Source organism: Pholis gunnellus, assembly GCF_910591455.1.
Source record: "Pholis gunnellus genome assembly, chromosome: 4".
Lineage (NCBI taxonomy): Eukaryota > Metazoa > Chordata > Actinopteri > Perciformes > Pholidae > Pholis > Pholis gunnellus.
The window spans coordinates 2,716,119-2,734,649 of record NC_136530.1 but is presented as its reverse complement, the minus strand read 5'-3'; the positions used below and the strand labels follow the sequence as shown (position 1 = coordinate 2,734,649).

At 42.0% G+C, this 18,531-nt stretch overlaps 1 protein-coding gene across 1 annotated transcript; it reads right to left on the bottom strand.

The window, feature by feature from the left end:
- Positions 1–570: 570 nt before the first annotated feature.
- LOC306695151 (protein-glutamine gamma-glutamyltransferase K-like) lies at positions 571–16,594 on the bottom strand. The gene is made up of 14 exons (XM_079158312.1): positions 16,499–16,594; positions 12,514–12,812; positions 12,208–12,399; positions 6,848–7,099; positions 5,421–5,539; positions 5,231–5,338; positions 4,240–4,417; positions 3,876–4,014; positions 3,589–3,781; positions 3,217–3,370; positions 2,845–3,129; positions 1,936–2,096; positions 1,701–1,837; positions 571–1,604 (listed from the first exon to the last, which is right to left on the bottom strand). The coding sequence occupies exons 2-14, from the start codon at positions 12,809–12,811 to the stop codon at positions 1,463–1,465; spliced, it is 2,358 nt and encodes a 785-aa protein (XP_079014438.1). The 5' UTR covers position 12,812; positions 16,499–16,594; the 3' UTR covers positions 571–1,462.
- Between the last annotated feature and the right edge of the window lie 1,937 nt (positions 16,595–18,531).

Sequence of the window (18,531 nt, the reverse complement as noted above, 5' to 3'; positions counted from 1 at the left end):
CTTCATAGACCCGCCTCGGTGGGGCCAAAGACGTGCACACAAGCAGAGATGATGAGCAGACAGGCTGCATACAAAATCCCCTTCAAAATAAAAGCTCAGGATTTTTTTTTGGTCTTCTTTTTTTTGGGGGGGGGGGTCTCAAGGTGACCAACCGCCACTGCCCACATGTATGAGCACAAACTCGGAGAAAGTACGTTTTTTATAACGTGTCCCCTTTAAATGGCCGTCACGTAATCAAATTGTAATGTAGATGTGCTGATACTAGCTACTTAGCACAGCTACGTGTAAAGCCTCGGTTATGATTCCCACATTAACATCACACAGACATGAGCTTAGACAGAATTGAGGAGGAAACATGCCAAACCCTAACTACAGAGGTACACCAAACACACTGGCCTTCCTCCAATACAAAACATAGACCAACCAGAATGACGTCTTCCATGACTTTTTATTACCATCTCACCTGCTGCCTGCAGCCAATCAGACGATCTCTATAATTAGTGCCACTTTAACCCAGGTGGCATCAATCTCTCCTCATTTGGAGCCAATTAGTAGTCAAGTTTACTTTGCCAAAATACTTTAATCAAATGTACCCTCAAGAGGCATAATCAAAACATACATATTGTTGATAAACAAGAAAACAGTCCCTTCTTTGGAAGTGACAAACATTACAGCAGGAACAATTACCCAAAAAGAGATTACATTACATTACAGTCATTTAGCAGACGCTAAAAGATTACAATAAGTGCAACGAACTAATACGATTACAATAAGTGCAACGAACTAATACGATTACAATAAGTGCAATAAGCTAATACAAATAAAATAAGTGCTAAGTGGAAGGCTCAGGGTAGTACTTCTTGATTAAACAGAAGACTGAACACAAGTAAACAAGCATTTCTCAAATAAGTTTCCATATCTCATATAATATATATATATATATATTAAATAGTGGAGCTTCCTCTCAGTAAACATACAAACATTGACTCAAGGAAATCATATATTGGGAGTGGAAGTGACAAACTCCGTAACAAGTATGCATTCAATTCAGTGTGTGGAACAGAGTGCTTGGACACTCTTGAACTATGTACTCTCTCACGATTCTACATTGATAACTTTGTCAGAGATTAATGTTACGGTTTGATTGCAGTTGTATGTCTATTATTTTTTAAGGTTAAGTCTACCTTCCATCCCACAACCGTCCCAAAAGGCCCAATAATACAAGAGCATTTTCAGCAGTATTTTGATATTGAAATAAACGGACCTAAAAAACCCGATCTCAATGTATAATTTACAAAAGTACATTAAATGTGATGAGTTGGAGCCAATACTGGTTTTCATAACATATTTAAAGTTTCTGTTCAACTTTTCTCTTAGTGTTTAAATGACCACAGAGAGAGACAGCTAATCAATAAAACGTCTAACTTTCTATATGAATGAATCGCTGAAGAGCGCCGTTGCTCTATTCCTCCACCGTGATGTCGGCCATACCGTGAACCTGTGTGAGCTGCATGCAGTCCAATGAGGCCAGTAACTTCCTCGGTCCGGGCAGGGAGGGGACGAGGTGCTCAGTCAGAGACACGGATGCATGACTGCCAATATCTCTGAGGACAGGACAGGAAATGACAGTGTGAATCACAGAAGAGACAGAGTTAAAAAAGAGATATAAAAAAACGTATATATTTCCTCCCGCCCCTCACCCATAATCAATCTTTTTAGCTGATAGGAGGCCCAGTCCTTCCACGTAGAATATCACCGCTTTCAGCACCTGTGGTAGTGGGTTAGTAAAAGAAATCTCGACCGCCATTTTTTCTCCTACCACTGCTTTCCCGATTGGCTGTGAAGAAGAAGAAGAAAAATAACCCAAATCAGATCAGAATTTATATCTTAATCTTCATTACCAGCAATATTTTTGTGAGGATTTGTTTGGCCCACCTTTAGGATGAGGTCTGGGGTCCTGAGGCGGAAACTGAACTGAGTGGCGAGGACCTGCTTTGTTTCTTTCACCCGGCCTGACAGCGTCAGCATCAGGGCCGCTTGGTCTATCAGCTGGTCCTTGTAGTCTTTGTACTCCAGGCCCCATTTCAAAAAATTTACTGTAAACCGAAGATAGTATTTCCATCTTTACGACATTGCATGTTTTTTGTTTTTAGCTTTATAGTATTGTATAGAGTAAAATTATTTAATTATATATTTGTCTTTCTTGCTCAGAGGTAGATGAGAATCCTGCTCTCATTTTTGTCTTTTAAATGTAAAGCTATACAAGCAGCCAGTTAGCCTAGCTTAGCCAAAAGACTGCAAATACTTTACTGTGTAGACCGAAGATGTTAGAAGTGTATTCACATCTTAACCTCATTGCTTTTTCTAATACAACTTAAGAGTATTGTAATGATTATTTTTGCTTTCTTGCCGAGAGTTACATGAGAATAACAATACCCCTCTCATTTCTGCCTGGTAAATGTATAGCTATAGCTACGTAGTTAGCTTAGCATAAACACTGCAAAACAGCTAGCCTGGTTCTGTCCAAATCAGCCAACCTGCACGTCTAATGCTCACTAATTGAAATTTTCTTGTTTGTTTTATCCATTCCAAAGAAAATGTATCTGCCACACCATTTCTTGTGTAAATTAGTTAACTTTAGAGGTGTGGTACTGTAAGGGCTGTTTCCAGTCTTTGTGCTAAGCTAAGCTAACATACAATCATATTAAATGCAAAATGTGTAATTTTCTGCTGCTCTAAATCAAAACAATAACAGAAGACTAAGAGTTTGATGACATCGTGAAGCATGGGAGTTGTCTTCATTGCAGTCAGCTTCTCCCGTTATTTTTACCATTTTCCACTCACCTTCGTTGGGCTGCAGCTCCAGTTCCATCTTGTCCTTCCTGACGGTGGCCTTGTGGACGCCGGTGTAGTATACGACGTCCACCTGGCCGTGGAGGATGAGCATACGTTGCTCCGAGCTGTCGTTGCACAACGTGATGGTCAGCTCTGCGTCTCTCCCCATTTCCGGCCCTTCGCCGTCCACGGTCACTTTCACGGAGACGTCCTTCGCCGTGGGACAGGAGTAGGCCTCTGCTTTGGAGCCATAGCTACACGCCGTCTCCACGGCGATGCGTTCCTGCACAGACGCTGAGAAGGACCAGAACTGTTGAGTTAATTCAAAAAAGTACGAACACCATTTCTGAGTGCATGTGATCTTCATTGGCGTGACGATACCTTCAGTGTGTTTGTAAAGGTCTGTGATATCAAGGCGTTCATCGCTGCCAACGGCCTTCGTGCTGATGAAGTGGCCCACCAATTTGTTCTCACTGTAGATCTGACTGAAGGTCCCATCTAGGTTCCTCTGCCAGTAGATTTTATCGCTGTTCACCTGAGAGCAAAAGAGAGAGAGAGGGGGAGTTAGAAAACAAAGCCCTGAACAGATGGGAAACGCCATGCATCGTGTGATCTCTATAAAATGGAAAGTCCTTGAAGTACGTCTTCCCTCATCTTTCATTAGACAATAATAGCAAACAATGGTGCTCCCATTGTTAAAAATGAACAAATCACAGACCGCTGCTTTCAAGTTAAACTTAATATTCCACAAACCTCGGCGAACACAAACGGACAGTCGTGTTTGAGGAAGACCTGGCCGTTGCGGACGGCGGCGAGAGAAGCAGGGCCGCAGCAGTAGGTTCCCTGGCTGGTCTCCTGAGGAGTGGCGTCGACAGCTTGCCAGCCTCCGTTGCCTGGAGGCAAGTCTGGACGAGCCATCCAGCAGTCGTTCCACACGTGGAAGTTCCTTTGGGGGGGGAGAGACTGCAAGGTCAGGCTTAATGAACCAGAGAGCGAAAAAAACAAAAGGTCGGCATCACAATGATGGCGTCAGGACGAACCAGATGGAGTCGGCGTTGAGGTGGTCTATAGGGTCCAGGTTCTCGTCCAGGTATACGTCCGTCGTCAAGGAGACGTCTGTGTCGTGAGCTGAGCTGAAGTTGGTCACAGTTCGACTGGGAACTCCCAAACACCGTAAAACTGGAGAGAAAACAGAGCGATGAGGCGTCAGAGGTCAGTGTCTGTGAGACGTTTAATGGTCAAAGAAAGAAAAACTGTAACACTTTATTATAACCCTATTGTTAAATGGTATATTGACTGTTAATCCAACTATATTCATTATATCACTGTTAATAATTAAAATGTACTTATTAAGTAGTAAAGCTATATTTCATGTTATTTTAGTTAATACATCAATCAGCTGACCTGTCGTGACTACACCACCAAAGACCCAGCACTGGCCGTACTTCACGGGGTTGCCGCTGTTTTTAAAGTATTCTCTCAGGATTTCCACACTTCCACTCCAGACGGTTGGGCTGGTTCCATCTGAATATTCTCCTGACCAGTTTCCCACCAGGACTCCACTGTCACCAGGGGAGTTGATCTAGATAAATCAAGAATGTGGATTATTATACTTCAAAATTTTAAGTTATGAACTCGCTCCCCAAAAAGGTATAGAAACCCGGCCCCTGCTGCACAGCTTTAATAACATCTACCTTTAGTTAATAACGTACATATTTCACTCTCAATTACATTCAATAAAGCCTATTAAACAATTGATGATGTGTATTTCTATGACACGTGGGTGCTTTGAGCTAAATGCTTACAACCGTCTAACATCAGAGTCAGAAATACTCAATTGTGACAACGCTAAAATGCTAACATTTGCTAATTAGCTCTAAACACAATTTCGAAAAAAGTATTGGACAAATTAAAACACGTTGATGTGATGATAGCGGATTATTAAAATTTCCAAGAACTTTTTGTCTAAATGTACCAGTTTGCAATAGTGCTCGAAAAAAAGAAGAAAAATCCATCAGCTTAGCGTTCGTGTTAGCATGCTAACATTCGCTAATTACCGCTAAACACAGAGTACAGTTTTGACCTGATGAGGGCGCTAGATGAAAGGGAGGGGAATGTTTGGACAAAATTCATGGTACAATTCATGGCAGTCAAGTTGTTAAGAAAAATCACCAAGATCAATAGGATTCCTCCTCTGGGGACAATGAATGTTTGTACAAAATGTCATGGCGATCCAGCCAGTCGTTGACAATTAGTGTTGACATTATGGCAGTAGCTCATATTTAAGCATTCCCAAGACCTTTCCGTCTAAATGTACTAGTTTGCGGCTCAAAAGGGAGAAAAATATATCATCATTATGAGGGAGAAATACGAAGGTGTGGAACAATAGTCTCACCATGGCTGAGATGACTCGCACCACATTAATGGGGTCTCCCCACCCAGACCGAGGAGTTCCACTCTTCTCCAGGACAAAGACACAGGCAGCAAGAATCCCGTCATCAAACTGAAACCAGAACGGAGGAAACGGTCAGTTTCTGCTGCTCCGTCTGTCCACCAAACCCTGAGCGATCAAACGGCCCGCTCACCTGTCCGTAGTTCCACGTACGCACGCCGATTTGATTCGACGTGCCGTAGTAGATCCGTCCGATGTCATTCAGGACGTATTCCTGCCTCTCCTCTTCAGAATCCAGGAACACTGTGTCATCTGATGGAGAACAAGTGAGAACATTTTCTCCCATCTGACACAGCAAACCTGCATACATTTGTACTATTGTGGTGTTTGCATGCTTTTATTGAGAACCTCAGTACTGTGTTTGAGACGCTTTAAATGTCTACTCTTGTGTGTATTGGAGGTGGAAAGGTTGAATTTTGTACTATTCTAATATCAGATTTTCTTGTAATGTCTATTTTTTCTCACAATGTTTTACCGACCTGCCCATGACTACGGGTGTAACATATTCATTTGCTAAAAACTGGGTACATTACATCTCTCTTTTTTTCATATAAAGAAGATGATTTTGAACGCTGTTTGAGATGAAATACTCGTAAGATTAACGAGGGAATCTTTTAGGTATTTCAGAGGCAATGGCATAACATGTTTTGTTCTTTTTGTGGGATTTTTCTTAAAGGGCCAGTGTGTAGCATCTCAGGGGATCTATTTGCAGAAAAGGAATATAATATTCATAACTTACATTGCAGTCATTTAGCAGACGTTTTCATCCAAAGCAACTGACATTTCAGATTCTATCACACCGTAGGCACAGCTACGGGAGCAATTTATTTTTTCGGGGGTTAAGTGTCTCGTCAAGGACACATCGCCATGTGACTAGCTGAACCAGAGCTGGGGATCGAACCGCCGATCCTCCGATTGAAGGACCCTGCTCTCCACTTAGCCACGTTCGCCCCATAACAATGTTATCATTAGCGTATAATCAGCCCTTGACCCAGGCCTTTACCGACACAATGTCACTTATAGAGACACGAACCAACCAGAAACAGACTCAAAACAACCACAAAGAGACACAAAAAGACTACAAATAATCTAAAAAAAAAGGATTTCTAAAAGGGGCGAAAAATTGAATAGCTACAAAAGCTAGTTCTGCAAAAATAGCTTCAAAAAGACAAAAATAATTATTTGGAGACACAAATCAACCACAAAGAGACACAAAAAGACTACAAATAGTCACAAATCACCCACAAAAAGACAATCCGCCCATGCTACAAAGGAATAGTTGGTAATTTATACTTTCTCATGGAGAGTGAGATGAGAAGATGAATGTCTCGTGTCTGTCTGTTAAATATCAGGCTACCACCAGCAGCCGGTTAGCTTAGCTTAGCATAAAGACTGGAAACAGGAGTAAACAGCTAGCCTGGATCAGCACCTCTAAAGCTTACAAATTACTGTTTTATATCGTTACTGTTTGGTTAAATGACTGTATCGTCTGGTGAGTCTTATTTTGACCCCCCCCATCATCAACCTTATGTGTCCTATTTTTGTAAATCCAGTGTTTACCTTCACACCAGGGGTTGAACAACATGTAGATGTCATTAGCCGGGTCATGTTTGGAGACAGCCTGGCCGTTTGCACAAGTCGTTTCCACGGCGAGTTTATATCGGCCGATGACGGCTGTCGGGGGAGAATTCACCGACAGCATTATCTTGTTGCCATCCTGTCTCACAACGGCAGCCACCCAACGATTGGCCTTCAACTCCTCCACCAGAGGGATGATCACATGGGTTCTTTTTGACACTGTAGGCAGCGGCCCTGCGGAGGTGAGAGGAGACACATGTGAAGGAATATAGCACTTGGAAGCTGTTTTTCATTCCCAAACAGGAGAAGAAGCATCACACAGTTCATGAATTCAATCGCCTGGTTTCTTTTTTCACCCTCCCTTAATATGAGCCACATTTGCGTTCCCATCTTGTTGGGATATGTTTGAAAAAATAGATAACATATCCAGAATGTAATGTCCTGACAAGGTACACACACTTACAGCATGTCATGACATGATTCATCTCAGAGTGGTTTTGGCAGCAGTTTGCTGTTTGAACAATGAACGATGCTGATCTAGTGCCACATTTTCACTTCTTGGAGTGGCACACCGCTACTCGACTCAACTTGCTTTGTTTTGTTTTCTCCATTTGCTAAAGTTTTTTTTTAGTACCACCTCGGTTAAGGTCTGTAGGATTTAAAACACTTGATTGGTCAAACCCCGCGGACACAATTTGTTTTATTCACTCTGTTACAACCCGGCTCAAAGGCTGCAACATAAGGGCGACAAGACGAGTAGTAAAAGTAATACATATACAGTACATGTATTCAAAGAACACAAACTCAACTAAACTAAACAACCAAACAAAACAAAGCAGCAGCTGTGTCAGCCAAGGAGAGGAGCAGCCAAAGCAGAGGGGTCGGCCTTTTTAGCTGGGACCAAACCAGGCTTAGGTGGGGCTCGCTGCCGATCAACACCCTGAAAGACACAATCGACAGCAAACCCCTAGTGGAAGGGTGGGGGTCTGTGTTTAACACGAGCTGAAGAGATGTTAATGTTTTATTCTAAGATATGAAATATGTCAGTTAACACCCCTCTGGTGGATTTAGAAGTTTTTTACACGTCTTAAAAAGAGTGTAAATGAGACGACTAAACGTCCTCCTTCAGCTTAGTGGAGTTCCTTTACAGCCTTCTGCAGATTGTTTTCATGGTTCAAAAATCATAAAAGTGGAGTTTATTTTTGGAGATTATCTCAATGAACAAAACGTGTAAGTATCATAATGTTTATGACACTTACACATATCGCTTTTTCTCTGAAATAATCCAAAATCCAGTGTAAGAATCCCATTGGATGTTTGTGGAGCGAACAAGAATAACTTCTGGGGATCCGCCATCAAAAGTACGTCATCTCTGCAGCGCTCTATGAAGGCGTTTGGTATCGCTCGTGGACTTCTCGCTTCTAAACTGAATATTTTGGAGAATATTGCAACGAACAATGCGCCTTTGAGCGTATAGCTCGCGCTCCATCTATAGCGGCCCACCCGAGTGTAAACAAAGCTTCTACCAGCGTTGCTATGGCGATCAGCTGAGACCCCCGGGCAACATTGACTTGGTGCCAAAAAGCGTGTCGAGTCGAGCGGAGCCGTGCCGTGCAATGGAAACTGTAGGGCTTCTGCAAAGATAAAAGATAAAAACCAACATCTTTAATGTGCGTAATGTGTTCTATGATAAAGAAACTCATAGTTTCCAACGTTGCATAATGTAGCCGCTGATTGGTGGCCACAGATTCCACCTAAAGTGAGTGTGGAAATGTCTTAACAGAACTGACTCACTATATGCTGCAATTTCACCGTGAGATGTTTATTTGGATAGAGTGACTAATGGCTGCGTGTGACGACAGAATCCTCAAGCTGCCTCCGAAGAAATGAATGAAACGACCGCTGAGAAACCGACAAGTCATGCACTGCATCACCTACCGACAAGCTGAAGCCTGCTTTGGTTTGTGACTTCCTTTTACTTTCCTGTTGCGTGATAATCAAACATAATGTATCAAAACACTGGCTTTAATAGTACATTCACAGTCCCCAGAGGATGAACCCTCAGGCTGCGTTTAGACTTGGAATATTTTATAATTACTGTACATTATAGTCAGTTAGCAGACACTTTTATCCAAAGCGACTTACAATGCAGTATCTATCTATACACCGGCACAGCGACTTGCTCGAGGACACATTGACATGCAACTAGTGGAGCCGGAGCCGGGGATCGAACCGCCGATCCTTTTGATTACAGAACAGCCCTGCTCTCCACTTAGCCACGGTCACCCGTGTTGATGTAATGTTGATTTAAAGCAGTGGGCTGTTTCTCAGTATGAACCGCTGCTCACAGCAACAGTTCAATATTATGGGAAAGCTTCTTTCTGCTTTTAGATGACAAGTTCGATGCCACTGTCACATCCTGGCCATTAAATATACGGCTACAGCCAGGCAGTTACTGCCGCCGGCCATGAAATAGTTAGGCACATAAACCCCACCTTTTGCACACACACCATATCTCATGATCTAAGAGGCAATACATCCATGCTCCCAGGAGAGAAAATCCATTTTCTTCTACCTTTAACTCCTCAGGAGCACATTTACATTTTCCGCCCTGCAACAGGAAAGACTCTAAGATTAGGAATCTTCCCCACATTTTCATTGTATCTGAGCCATTTGGGGGGGGGGGGGGGGGGGGAAATCCCCATTGACTCTCACTTAAATTAAAAAAAACACCACATCATCGTTTTAGATTGTGCTGTGTTGCGTCTCAGAATACAATTTTTGAACTGAGGGTTCTTTAAGCACGTTGAAAGCAGTTTGAACCAAAAAAAGGCTCTTTCCTGTTAAACTGTTTTGAAATGAAATATCCACAATTTGGAGAGTGGTGGCATGATTTTAGAAGACTAAAGAACTGGGCAAAAACAAACAAACAAGAAGTTACCATCACACTGGTCAGGCTGTTCTCATACAGCGTTTGATAAATACCGTGCTGTAATGAATACATATATCCCACAAAATCATGTTGCTTCACTGCTGCGAGTACAAAATAAGCTTCTGCCGTCTCTTTAAGACACTTGTAAGCAACCGCCTTTTTTTTTAAGACAGGAAAAAGCTTCTTAATTCACCAGAGGGGTATTTAGTGATGCATTTTATATCGTAGAACAAAACGTTAAAATCTCTTCAGCTTGTGTTAAACACATTATTTCAGACATCTAACCAGAAACACATTGAAAAAAAACTCATTGACTTCAAGACGAGGGAACAAGAAGAGCAAGAAAGCTGACGGAGTTCCTGGTTTCAGGACTCTTTCCTGCAGCGCTCTATATTGCTGGTATGGATTCTTAAAGGATTTTTAATGATCTCTTTTGCTTTTTGTTATCACACCACATTGTGGACAATATACTTTTTTCTCCCAGGGAAACACAGAAGATATATTTATTGATTTATACATTATTTTGGCTGCTCTTTGCAAAGCAGCCGTTCATTAAACCGTCGCACGTTTCCTCCGCGTTAAGCAACGAACATAAGGTCACATTTTAATGTCTTTCTGTAAAAGACACGTCGTAATTATTATCCTCAAGCTTCACTTGTTATCACACACGCAGCTATAATTGCAGGATCTATATTGGTCTGTGTTCTTCGATGGCCAATTGTCAGCAGACTGGATTTTTAGTTAGAGCAGGACTGAGGACTCGGCATCCGCAAAAACTCTCTCCCTGGAGCATAGCAACCAGAACTGTTACCATAGCAATAGTAACCACAAATCCCCCCCCCCCTCTCTCTCTCTATCTGTAAATCTATGTATCTGTAATCTCACACACATATGCAACAAAGTCTAGATACTACGCACACACACGAGCATACAAAGGCAAAACTTCTTCCCGGTGAATTTGTTTCCTCCCACAGCCGTCAACCCGTCACCTCTCTGTTCCCCCCGACTGCCTGGTAAAGAGAGAAGTCTTATTATGTGCAGCTCTGCACAGGGTTTCACGGAGGGTCGAGCTGGATGTCGTCCATCCAGTTTCACACTTGGCCTCTTGAGATCAGAGGTCGGTCATATGGGAAATTCCTATCAATTGAATTAGCATTCGTGAACATGGCTCTTGTCTATTTGTGAAAGTCTTTATTTATTCTGACGTCTATTCGCAACCATTAAACATGATAACATTGTATGGGAAGCAGAGGTCAGGCTGTTCTCATTTACTGTGTCAATCCTTCACATTTAATTCCTGGTTGATTTAGAATTGTGTGCATAGTTCTATTATTTGTGTGTATACAATGGAGGAAAACTCAAATACGGCATCTTTTTTTCTGGGAAGGTCGTCAGTTCATAATTCTGCAAATATATAAATATTGCAACGCTTTCATCAGCATTGACTCATCACCCTTGTGTTGCCTCAGCGATAGAAAAGTGACTTAACGGAGATTTATTTAGAGGAAAATCTTCGAGAATGTCACTTTAAGGCCGTGACGAAGAAATGATAAAAAACAAAATACTCTCATGCGAATATTTCACATCAAAACTATTCATACCATTCATATAGTTGCAGCACTTTTTTCAATAAAAGTTTGAATACATTTTTATCTCACTTTTGTCACCTTGTCTGAGGTAAACTGCTGTAGAGCCTAAACTACTGTAAAATATTTATTGAGTTTCCTTTTAAAAAAAATGCTCTGAGTGAATTTGACAGCAGTAAAGCGGGCGCCCACTTTGTGCTTTTCAGACATGACTGTCACAAATAGTTTACTGATAAAACCCCGATTAACATGTGTGGGGATTTCACACATATTTTGCCAGCCAAATCACATTGTTTACCGGATGTTCAACCTTCGTTAATACTTGCATATTGTAGACAGACAAAATGAACCTCTCTCCCATGCCTTCGGTTGCATTTCTATCAGTAAACAGATGAATTTCCTTGGGTGAACGCTAGGGGGCGTACTCCGTATAATATACGGAATTACTGAGACAAAACCAAAGTGCGTGGAAACAAGGCTTAACACCCAGGCGGAAACCTCCGGTTCTGCAGAGTGAAGCTGATGCGGAAGTGTCTTAAACCTGCATTCTCTCTAATGTCCACCAGGGGGCGACTCCTCTGGTTGTATAGAAGTCTATGAGAAAATGACTCTACTTCTCTCTTGATTTATTTCACTTTCTTCACTGCAGGGGCTTTTCTCAGGCGCACAGATCGCTCATGTTGCTGGACGTTCGTAGGAGAGTGCACCAAAAATCAAAAAATGTTTAAGATATCTTATCGAGTATGAGGACGCCCTGTAGAGGTGAACTTCATTGTTCAAATTCCCAATCAACAAGCACCATGCTGTTTCCGTGGAGGACTAACCTGTTTTAAGCTCAAGGTGAAGTTTGTCCGTGTCGGGGCTGAAGGGTCGAGACAAGGTAATCCACATCAGGAAAGTCTGTCCTCTGCGGATAATGAAGTAATCACTTTGGTAGAGGTTTGTGTGGTGCTCTGTGCGATTCTCCCCAGATTTGCTCTTCATCAGGTCTATAGATTGGACTTTCAGGAGAAGTTCTGAGAAAAAAAAACAACCACAAAACCAAATACATACGAGGGTGAAGCCAATCTCATTGCTGGCATTTACTTTGTTTGATAAAATAATCGTGAGCTCTCCGAGATGTCAGTTACCATCGAGCTCGCTGCCGCCCGTCACCGGCTTCTCGTCATTTATCCAGTCCTCTTTTCCCGGCACGTTGTTCTTTTTGACCAAATTGTCGGTTTCGTCGTCGTTAGGTTTGAGACAGCAGCACGGGCAGACCTTACGAAACCACCGCCGACACGCATTTTCTTCCTCAGCATCGTCTTCCTCAGCATCGTCTTCCTCAGGCTCTTTCTTTTCTTCCACCTCATATTCCCAAGAATCGTGAGTGCATGGAAACCGACCCACTGCAGATCTGTCTCTGATTGATCGCGTGACTACAGGCATCCTGAGAGAAAAAGGTGAAAATCAAATGCTTCGTCATTGATTGTGTATTGATTTTCCGGAAGGACACCATTTTTAAAACAGCTCAAAAGGTCGTCTTCTTGAATAGGATTTAACACCCAAGTCTTCACTCTTTAAGACTGTGATTAAAACTACATCAGTGAGCTAATCTTGAAGTTCATTTGTTGCTTTTCGTACGTGGTACAGCTGAGCTGAATCAAGAAGACATGTTTTGATTTGAGTCCTTCATCTTTTCAGAATTAATATCACAAAACAAGCACATCATGTTAAAGTGAAAGTCCACCCTATAAGATTCATAAAAGAAATGATTAACTTGTGAATGCTCCAAATTAAAAGTTATTGATTTATTAAAGTGGTTCCCAGCCATCATATTCCAATGTGTCCATTTGAAGTGATTCCACACCGGGTGATATTTAACACTATTTATTATGTAAAAGTGATATTGTCATTGTTTAAATACAATGGGACCATGAGTGTTTTTGTCGGTTTGGTTAACATGTTGTACTACCCCGAGGAGAGAAGCTTGACATTGGAACAATGTATCCATTTCTTTTAGTCATTATTTGTAGCTTTATTGCAACTATTGATAACTTTCAGCTGTTTTGTCTTCTACCTTTAATGATCTATTTCAACCATTTATCTTTGCGTAATCTAGGCTGACTATAATTAATAGTTTTTTTAAACATGATCACATAATCCCCTTTACATGTAATGCTTCACTCACACAACAAACATCGGATAAGGACGTGTTAAACATGTAGCAACAAACGTCATCCTGCATAACGGGAAGAAGCTCGGCTAACCGCTCATGATAAACATTCTTCCCAAATTAAACACAACTCCAACATCAAGAAAATAAATAAGCACACTGATGCCAACAGTCTTAAAACTCTAAGACCAAAACTCACTGCACCAGTATCCAAAGGACAGAATAAATAGATCATTTTTCAGTACATTTTTGAGTTCAAGCCGTCTGTATGCGTTAGCATGGCTTAGAAGAGCAGTTTGCGCACGGCTTTCCTCCAGCAGCAAACAACCTTCCACGTGAAAACACTGTCTGTGTCTCCATCTTGTGGATGAAACTTGGTATTGCGCTCATCATAAAGGCACTGGCCCTCAATACAGGCACGAGATGGTCAAATAGTGGTGTAAATTAAAAAGTCAGACAGTCTGACGATATCAATGGATCAAAACAGATTACTGATATTTTCTCTGCATACCTTTTCTGTTCTTTGCTATCTGAGAAATAAATGACATTGGTGATGAAGAGCGTTAGTATTACGTGTGTAATTTTGTAGTTAACATTGCGGTGGAAACAGATAATCGTCAGAAGTCACAAGGCATCTTTAGTGTCACATTAATAACCCTCCTCTCCACAAATCCAACTCTTCGGTGCAGATATTTTGACGATGTAACCTATTACAAAGAGGAACTGAATAATCAATATTAGCTCATAAATATTTATTTCATCCACTAATATTGCTGCTAAACTGAGAATGAGTCACATAAACTATCTTGAATGGTTCATCTTCTCTACGTTCAGAGAATCATCCCTCATGGCATCAAGCTCTCACTCTGCAAAGCCATCGGGACTCATCTGGAACAGGAGCACTGATGCTGAATTACAATCTGATTTATTAAATCAGTGAAAAGCATCCAGCAGGTTTTCTGGGGAGGTGAGCACGGGCTCTGATTCACTAACTGTGCCGGGAAACACATTTTGTGTAAAGATCAAAAAGCCGTGCTTTGTCAACCAAAGATTAGACTCCCATTTCTCAGAGCATTGAAGAATCTGAGCAGAAAATGCACATGTATTCTGCAAAACCTAAGCTGGGTGGATGCTACAAATCCATCCTATTTCTCCCCCACATTTCATTTGGCCTCTCCTTTGCTCACCTCACTCTGATTGGATTCTTTCTGGCAGCGATTTATTAGGAGATCAGCTCCTCTCACAGTAAAAAAAAAAACAGGGCTACGGTATATTCAGTTAATGAAATACATCAGATTTACTCCTAGTTGCATTCAATAAAGCAGTTGAAATAATGACCTTGTCATTAATGCATTTTCATCTGCAAGTCCCCACAATGATTACAAGTGGGAAACCTCAGTAGGTTGTGAAAGTTTGCGGCAGGATGGGCCCTCACAAAAATGTTTATGAGCGAAAATGAAATCCACCACAGCACCTGCCTCAGTGCCAAAAATATTAGGGAAGCAGAAGCGGAATTGTGTTCCGTATGTTTGAGATTACAGGATATCTCAGACCTCTAAAAAAAAGATACACACCCACACAGATAAATCACTGCATAATACAGAGATTATAAGACGTTTGCACTGCCGTGTAAACTAACGCAGTGAGATGAGGAGGTGCGACCCTCACCGAGCCAAGAGCGACAAGTTGTGGATGAGAAGACGCCTGACAGCTGATCCTGCTGTGATATGAGATCTCCATGTGACATCCTCACTACTCAGCGCAGACTTTTCTCTGGCTCCCTCGGGGCCGTGGTGGCACATGTCTGCATGTTTTCATGCCAGGATTATCCCATGTTTGTGCAACTGATTACATGTACAGACCAGGTGTCAACCTCCAGTTCTGAAGAGTGAAGTCAAGGCTGAAGTGTCTTAAAGCTGTATTCTCTCTAATGTCCACCAGGGGGCGACTCCTCTGGTTGTATAGAAGTCTATGAGAAAATGACTCTACTTCTCTCTTGATTTATTACCTCAGTAAACATTGTAAACATGAGTTTATGGTCTCAATCTCTAGTTTCAAGTCTTCTTCAATACAGCATGATGTTCATTTAGTAAATGATGGTCCATTTAGAGTCAAACAGACCATAAAGCAGGGTATGCTCTAGGGCGGGGCTACACAGTGATTGACAGGTCACTAGCGTTACAAAAGCCGCCATGGTCACTGCCGTTCTTTGGTTGCAAAAAGTCAAGATGGCGACGGCCAAATCGCCGAACTCTAGGCTTCAAAACAGCGGTCCACAAACCAATGGGTGACGAAACGACCACTTCTTATATCTAATCTCTGGTACAGATCTAGAAAATCCTTTCAAATGTCAAATGAAGTGGGTCTAAGTTCATTTCCATGACAACAGATGTAAAAAAACATTCCCATGTGATACTGATCCAAGTTTGGATACGTTCCTCGAGGAGGGTGGTGATCCAGTGAGTATCCCTCGGCTACACTCATGAGCTGTCGCCTCGAGACCACGGGGGCCTCTCATTTTGAAAACACAACGGGGGGGAAACAAAGGGCGCTTCACCGGTGGTGAAGCGCACACTTAACACACAAACGCTGACCTTTTTAATTTGACCCTGAGCCAAGTACAAATATCACCTTATCATACTGGTTCGCTACAGATGCTGCTGGGGGTCACAAGTGATAATATTTGTCATGACATGCAGTTGTGAGAGTAAGAATGTAAATCCATTCAGGGAACAGATCAGAACAGTCTTGTTCATGCATGAAACTATTATTTGCATAATCCTGACATGACAAGCACACAGACTCTCTCCTTCTCCTATAAATCAACTATTTGGTCATGAAATCTGAGAGTTCTCTGCTCAGGATGTAAGTTTAACAACGTAAATTCTCAAACCAAAGAGCCGAGCTATCGGGCTGCAGACAGACACAGACACATGTGAAAACAGCTGGTTCAAACTCACGCAGTTCCAACGGCAGAAGAAGTGAGTCCGTGCAGACTGGAGGAAGAACTCTTCTGTGGAGCTTCGTCTTTGTGTTTCACGTGTTACGAGCTCAGACCTCCTTCAATAAATACTTGTGAGGTGAGGTGAGGACACGCCCTCCCGCTGCACTGACAGCAGTCAGGTCACTTATTTTGCCAAACAGCTGAACTCATTTAGGCCGGCAGCCAAGCACTGCAGGTTACATTTAGCCCTTAATATGAAGCAACAGAGGTGTGGTATTTCTCTCTAATTATATTAATGATATATATCTTTATCATTATATAATTCACATCCACCTTCATTAGTACAGTAAGGACAATGTAACAATATACAATAATATATAATCTAAATGAGTCTGTGAACGCTGTGTGAACAAACCCCTCTGTGTGAACCTTCAGCACATAGAGAGGAATGAACGTGTAGAGTTTGGTGTGTGTAAGAGCTGCTGAAGTGGAGATTTATCATCAGAGTCTCAGAACAAACTCATTTAGAGAAAACGTCCTTTAAAGAGACGTTTAGTTTGCAAATTATTTGGAAGAAACTGAAGATGGATTCATTTTCTTGTTGTTTTTGAGTTATGAGCCCTAAAGGTGAGGTATTTTCTCAAATGAAATTCCAGGAAACTTGTAATTGGTCAGACACTCCCACAAGGTCGGTCTTGCCTAAAGGGTTTCCTGAGAAAAATGCTTTGACACAAGAGTAATAAACAACAAGTCTAATATATTGCATAAAAAACTCAAACAAATGAACAAAGACAGTAACTGAAGGCAGTGACACAATGTGTGCAGTTTTATTACTGGATCTGTGACTTACTGTGCAACAGTAGAGTGTCATATATTAAATGCTTTACACAACATTTGGAAAAAAAACGTGCATGTGAACTATGCGATGCTCTGGACGTCAGTCAGAAGCTTCATTTTGTCAAATCCAACCGTTTTAAAGCTCATGGAAGCAATAAGCCAGCATTGCTGCACGGCAAGTTATCAGGGTTTTACGCATGCATGTTGTATTGAGGACATCTGTAGAACGAAATGCAACATTGAGAATCAAGCGCTCACTCACTCACATACATTTAGACATTTTGTTGAAGGAGTCAGAGAGGTTTTTCTGACAGGTGCCCCCGAAGGCGTCAGGCCTTCAGGCCTTCACACCCTCTGGGGGGATCGGAGTGATTGACAGTCTCCCCAAACAAGTGGAACGAACTGAAAAAACACTCACTTGCTTCTTTCGCAAACAAAATTCGAGCGACGAACCGACGGCGGCGGCGATCAGAGCAGGCGGTCTGACACCGAGGGCAGCAGCTCCGCCAGCTCCGACTCCACGTTGGCCAGCTGAGTGACGGGGTTGCCGCGAAGATCGAGACGCTTCAGCTTGAGGCAGGAGGCCAGCGGCTGAAGGTCTGCCAACGTTGAGATTTCTGTGCATTTTTGGAATCTAACCTGTCTAATCAAAGGGAGACAAAAAAAACAAAGGAGCCGGTAGTGTGTGCTGTGGTGTGCGTTCCATTCAGAAGGAGAGAGGGGGCACCGGAGGAAACGTGACATCCTCATGTCAAATATGACACTGAGATGTGAATTAATTATTGTAAATATAAAAACCCCGAGGACTTGATCTGCATGAGAAGGTATGCGCTGAAATTATAAAAAAACAAAACCTTTTCTAAACAACGTCCTTGTGCGTCTTTTATGTCGCCTGCCGTCAGCTGCTCTCGCTCTTTAGCGGGGCTGGTTCTTTGTTTTGGGTTGATTAGATTAGATTAGATTAGAAAACTTTATTAATCCCCAGTTGGTGAAACTCATTTGCCACCCAAAAACTCATACAGATGACACAGTCCACAGTACACAACAGACAAAGACACATTACAAAGAATAAATAACAATGCCATATAAAACATGATTGACATCAGAAAGATAAAAACCTCTAAAAGGTGTTCATTAAAAAAATCAGACAGCTGCTGGAACGAAAGACCTTCTGAGTCGTTCAGTAGAACACTGAGGCATCCCGAGTCTCTC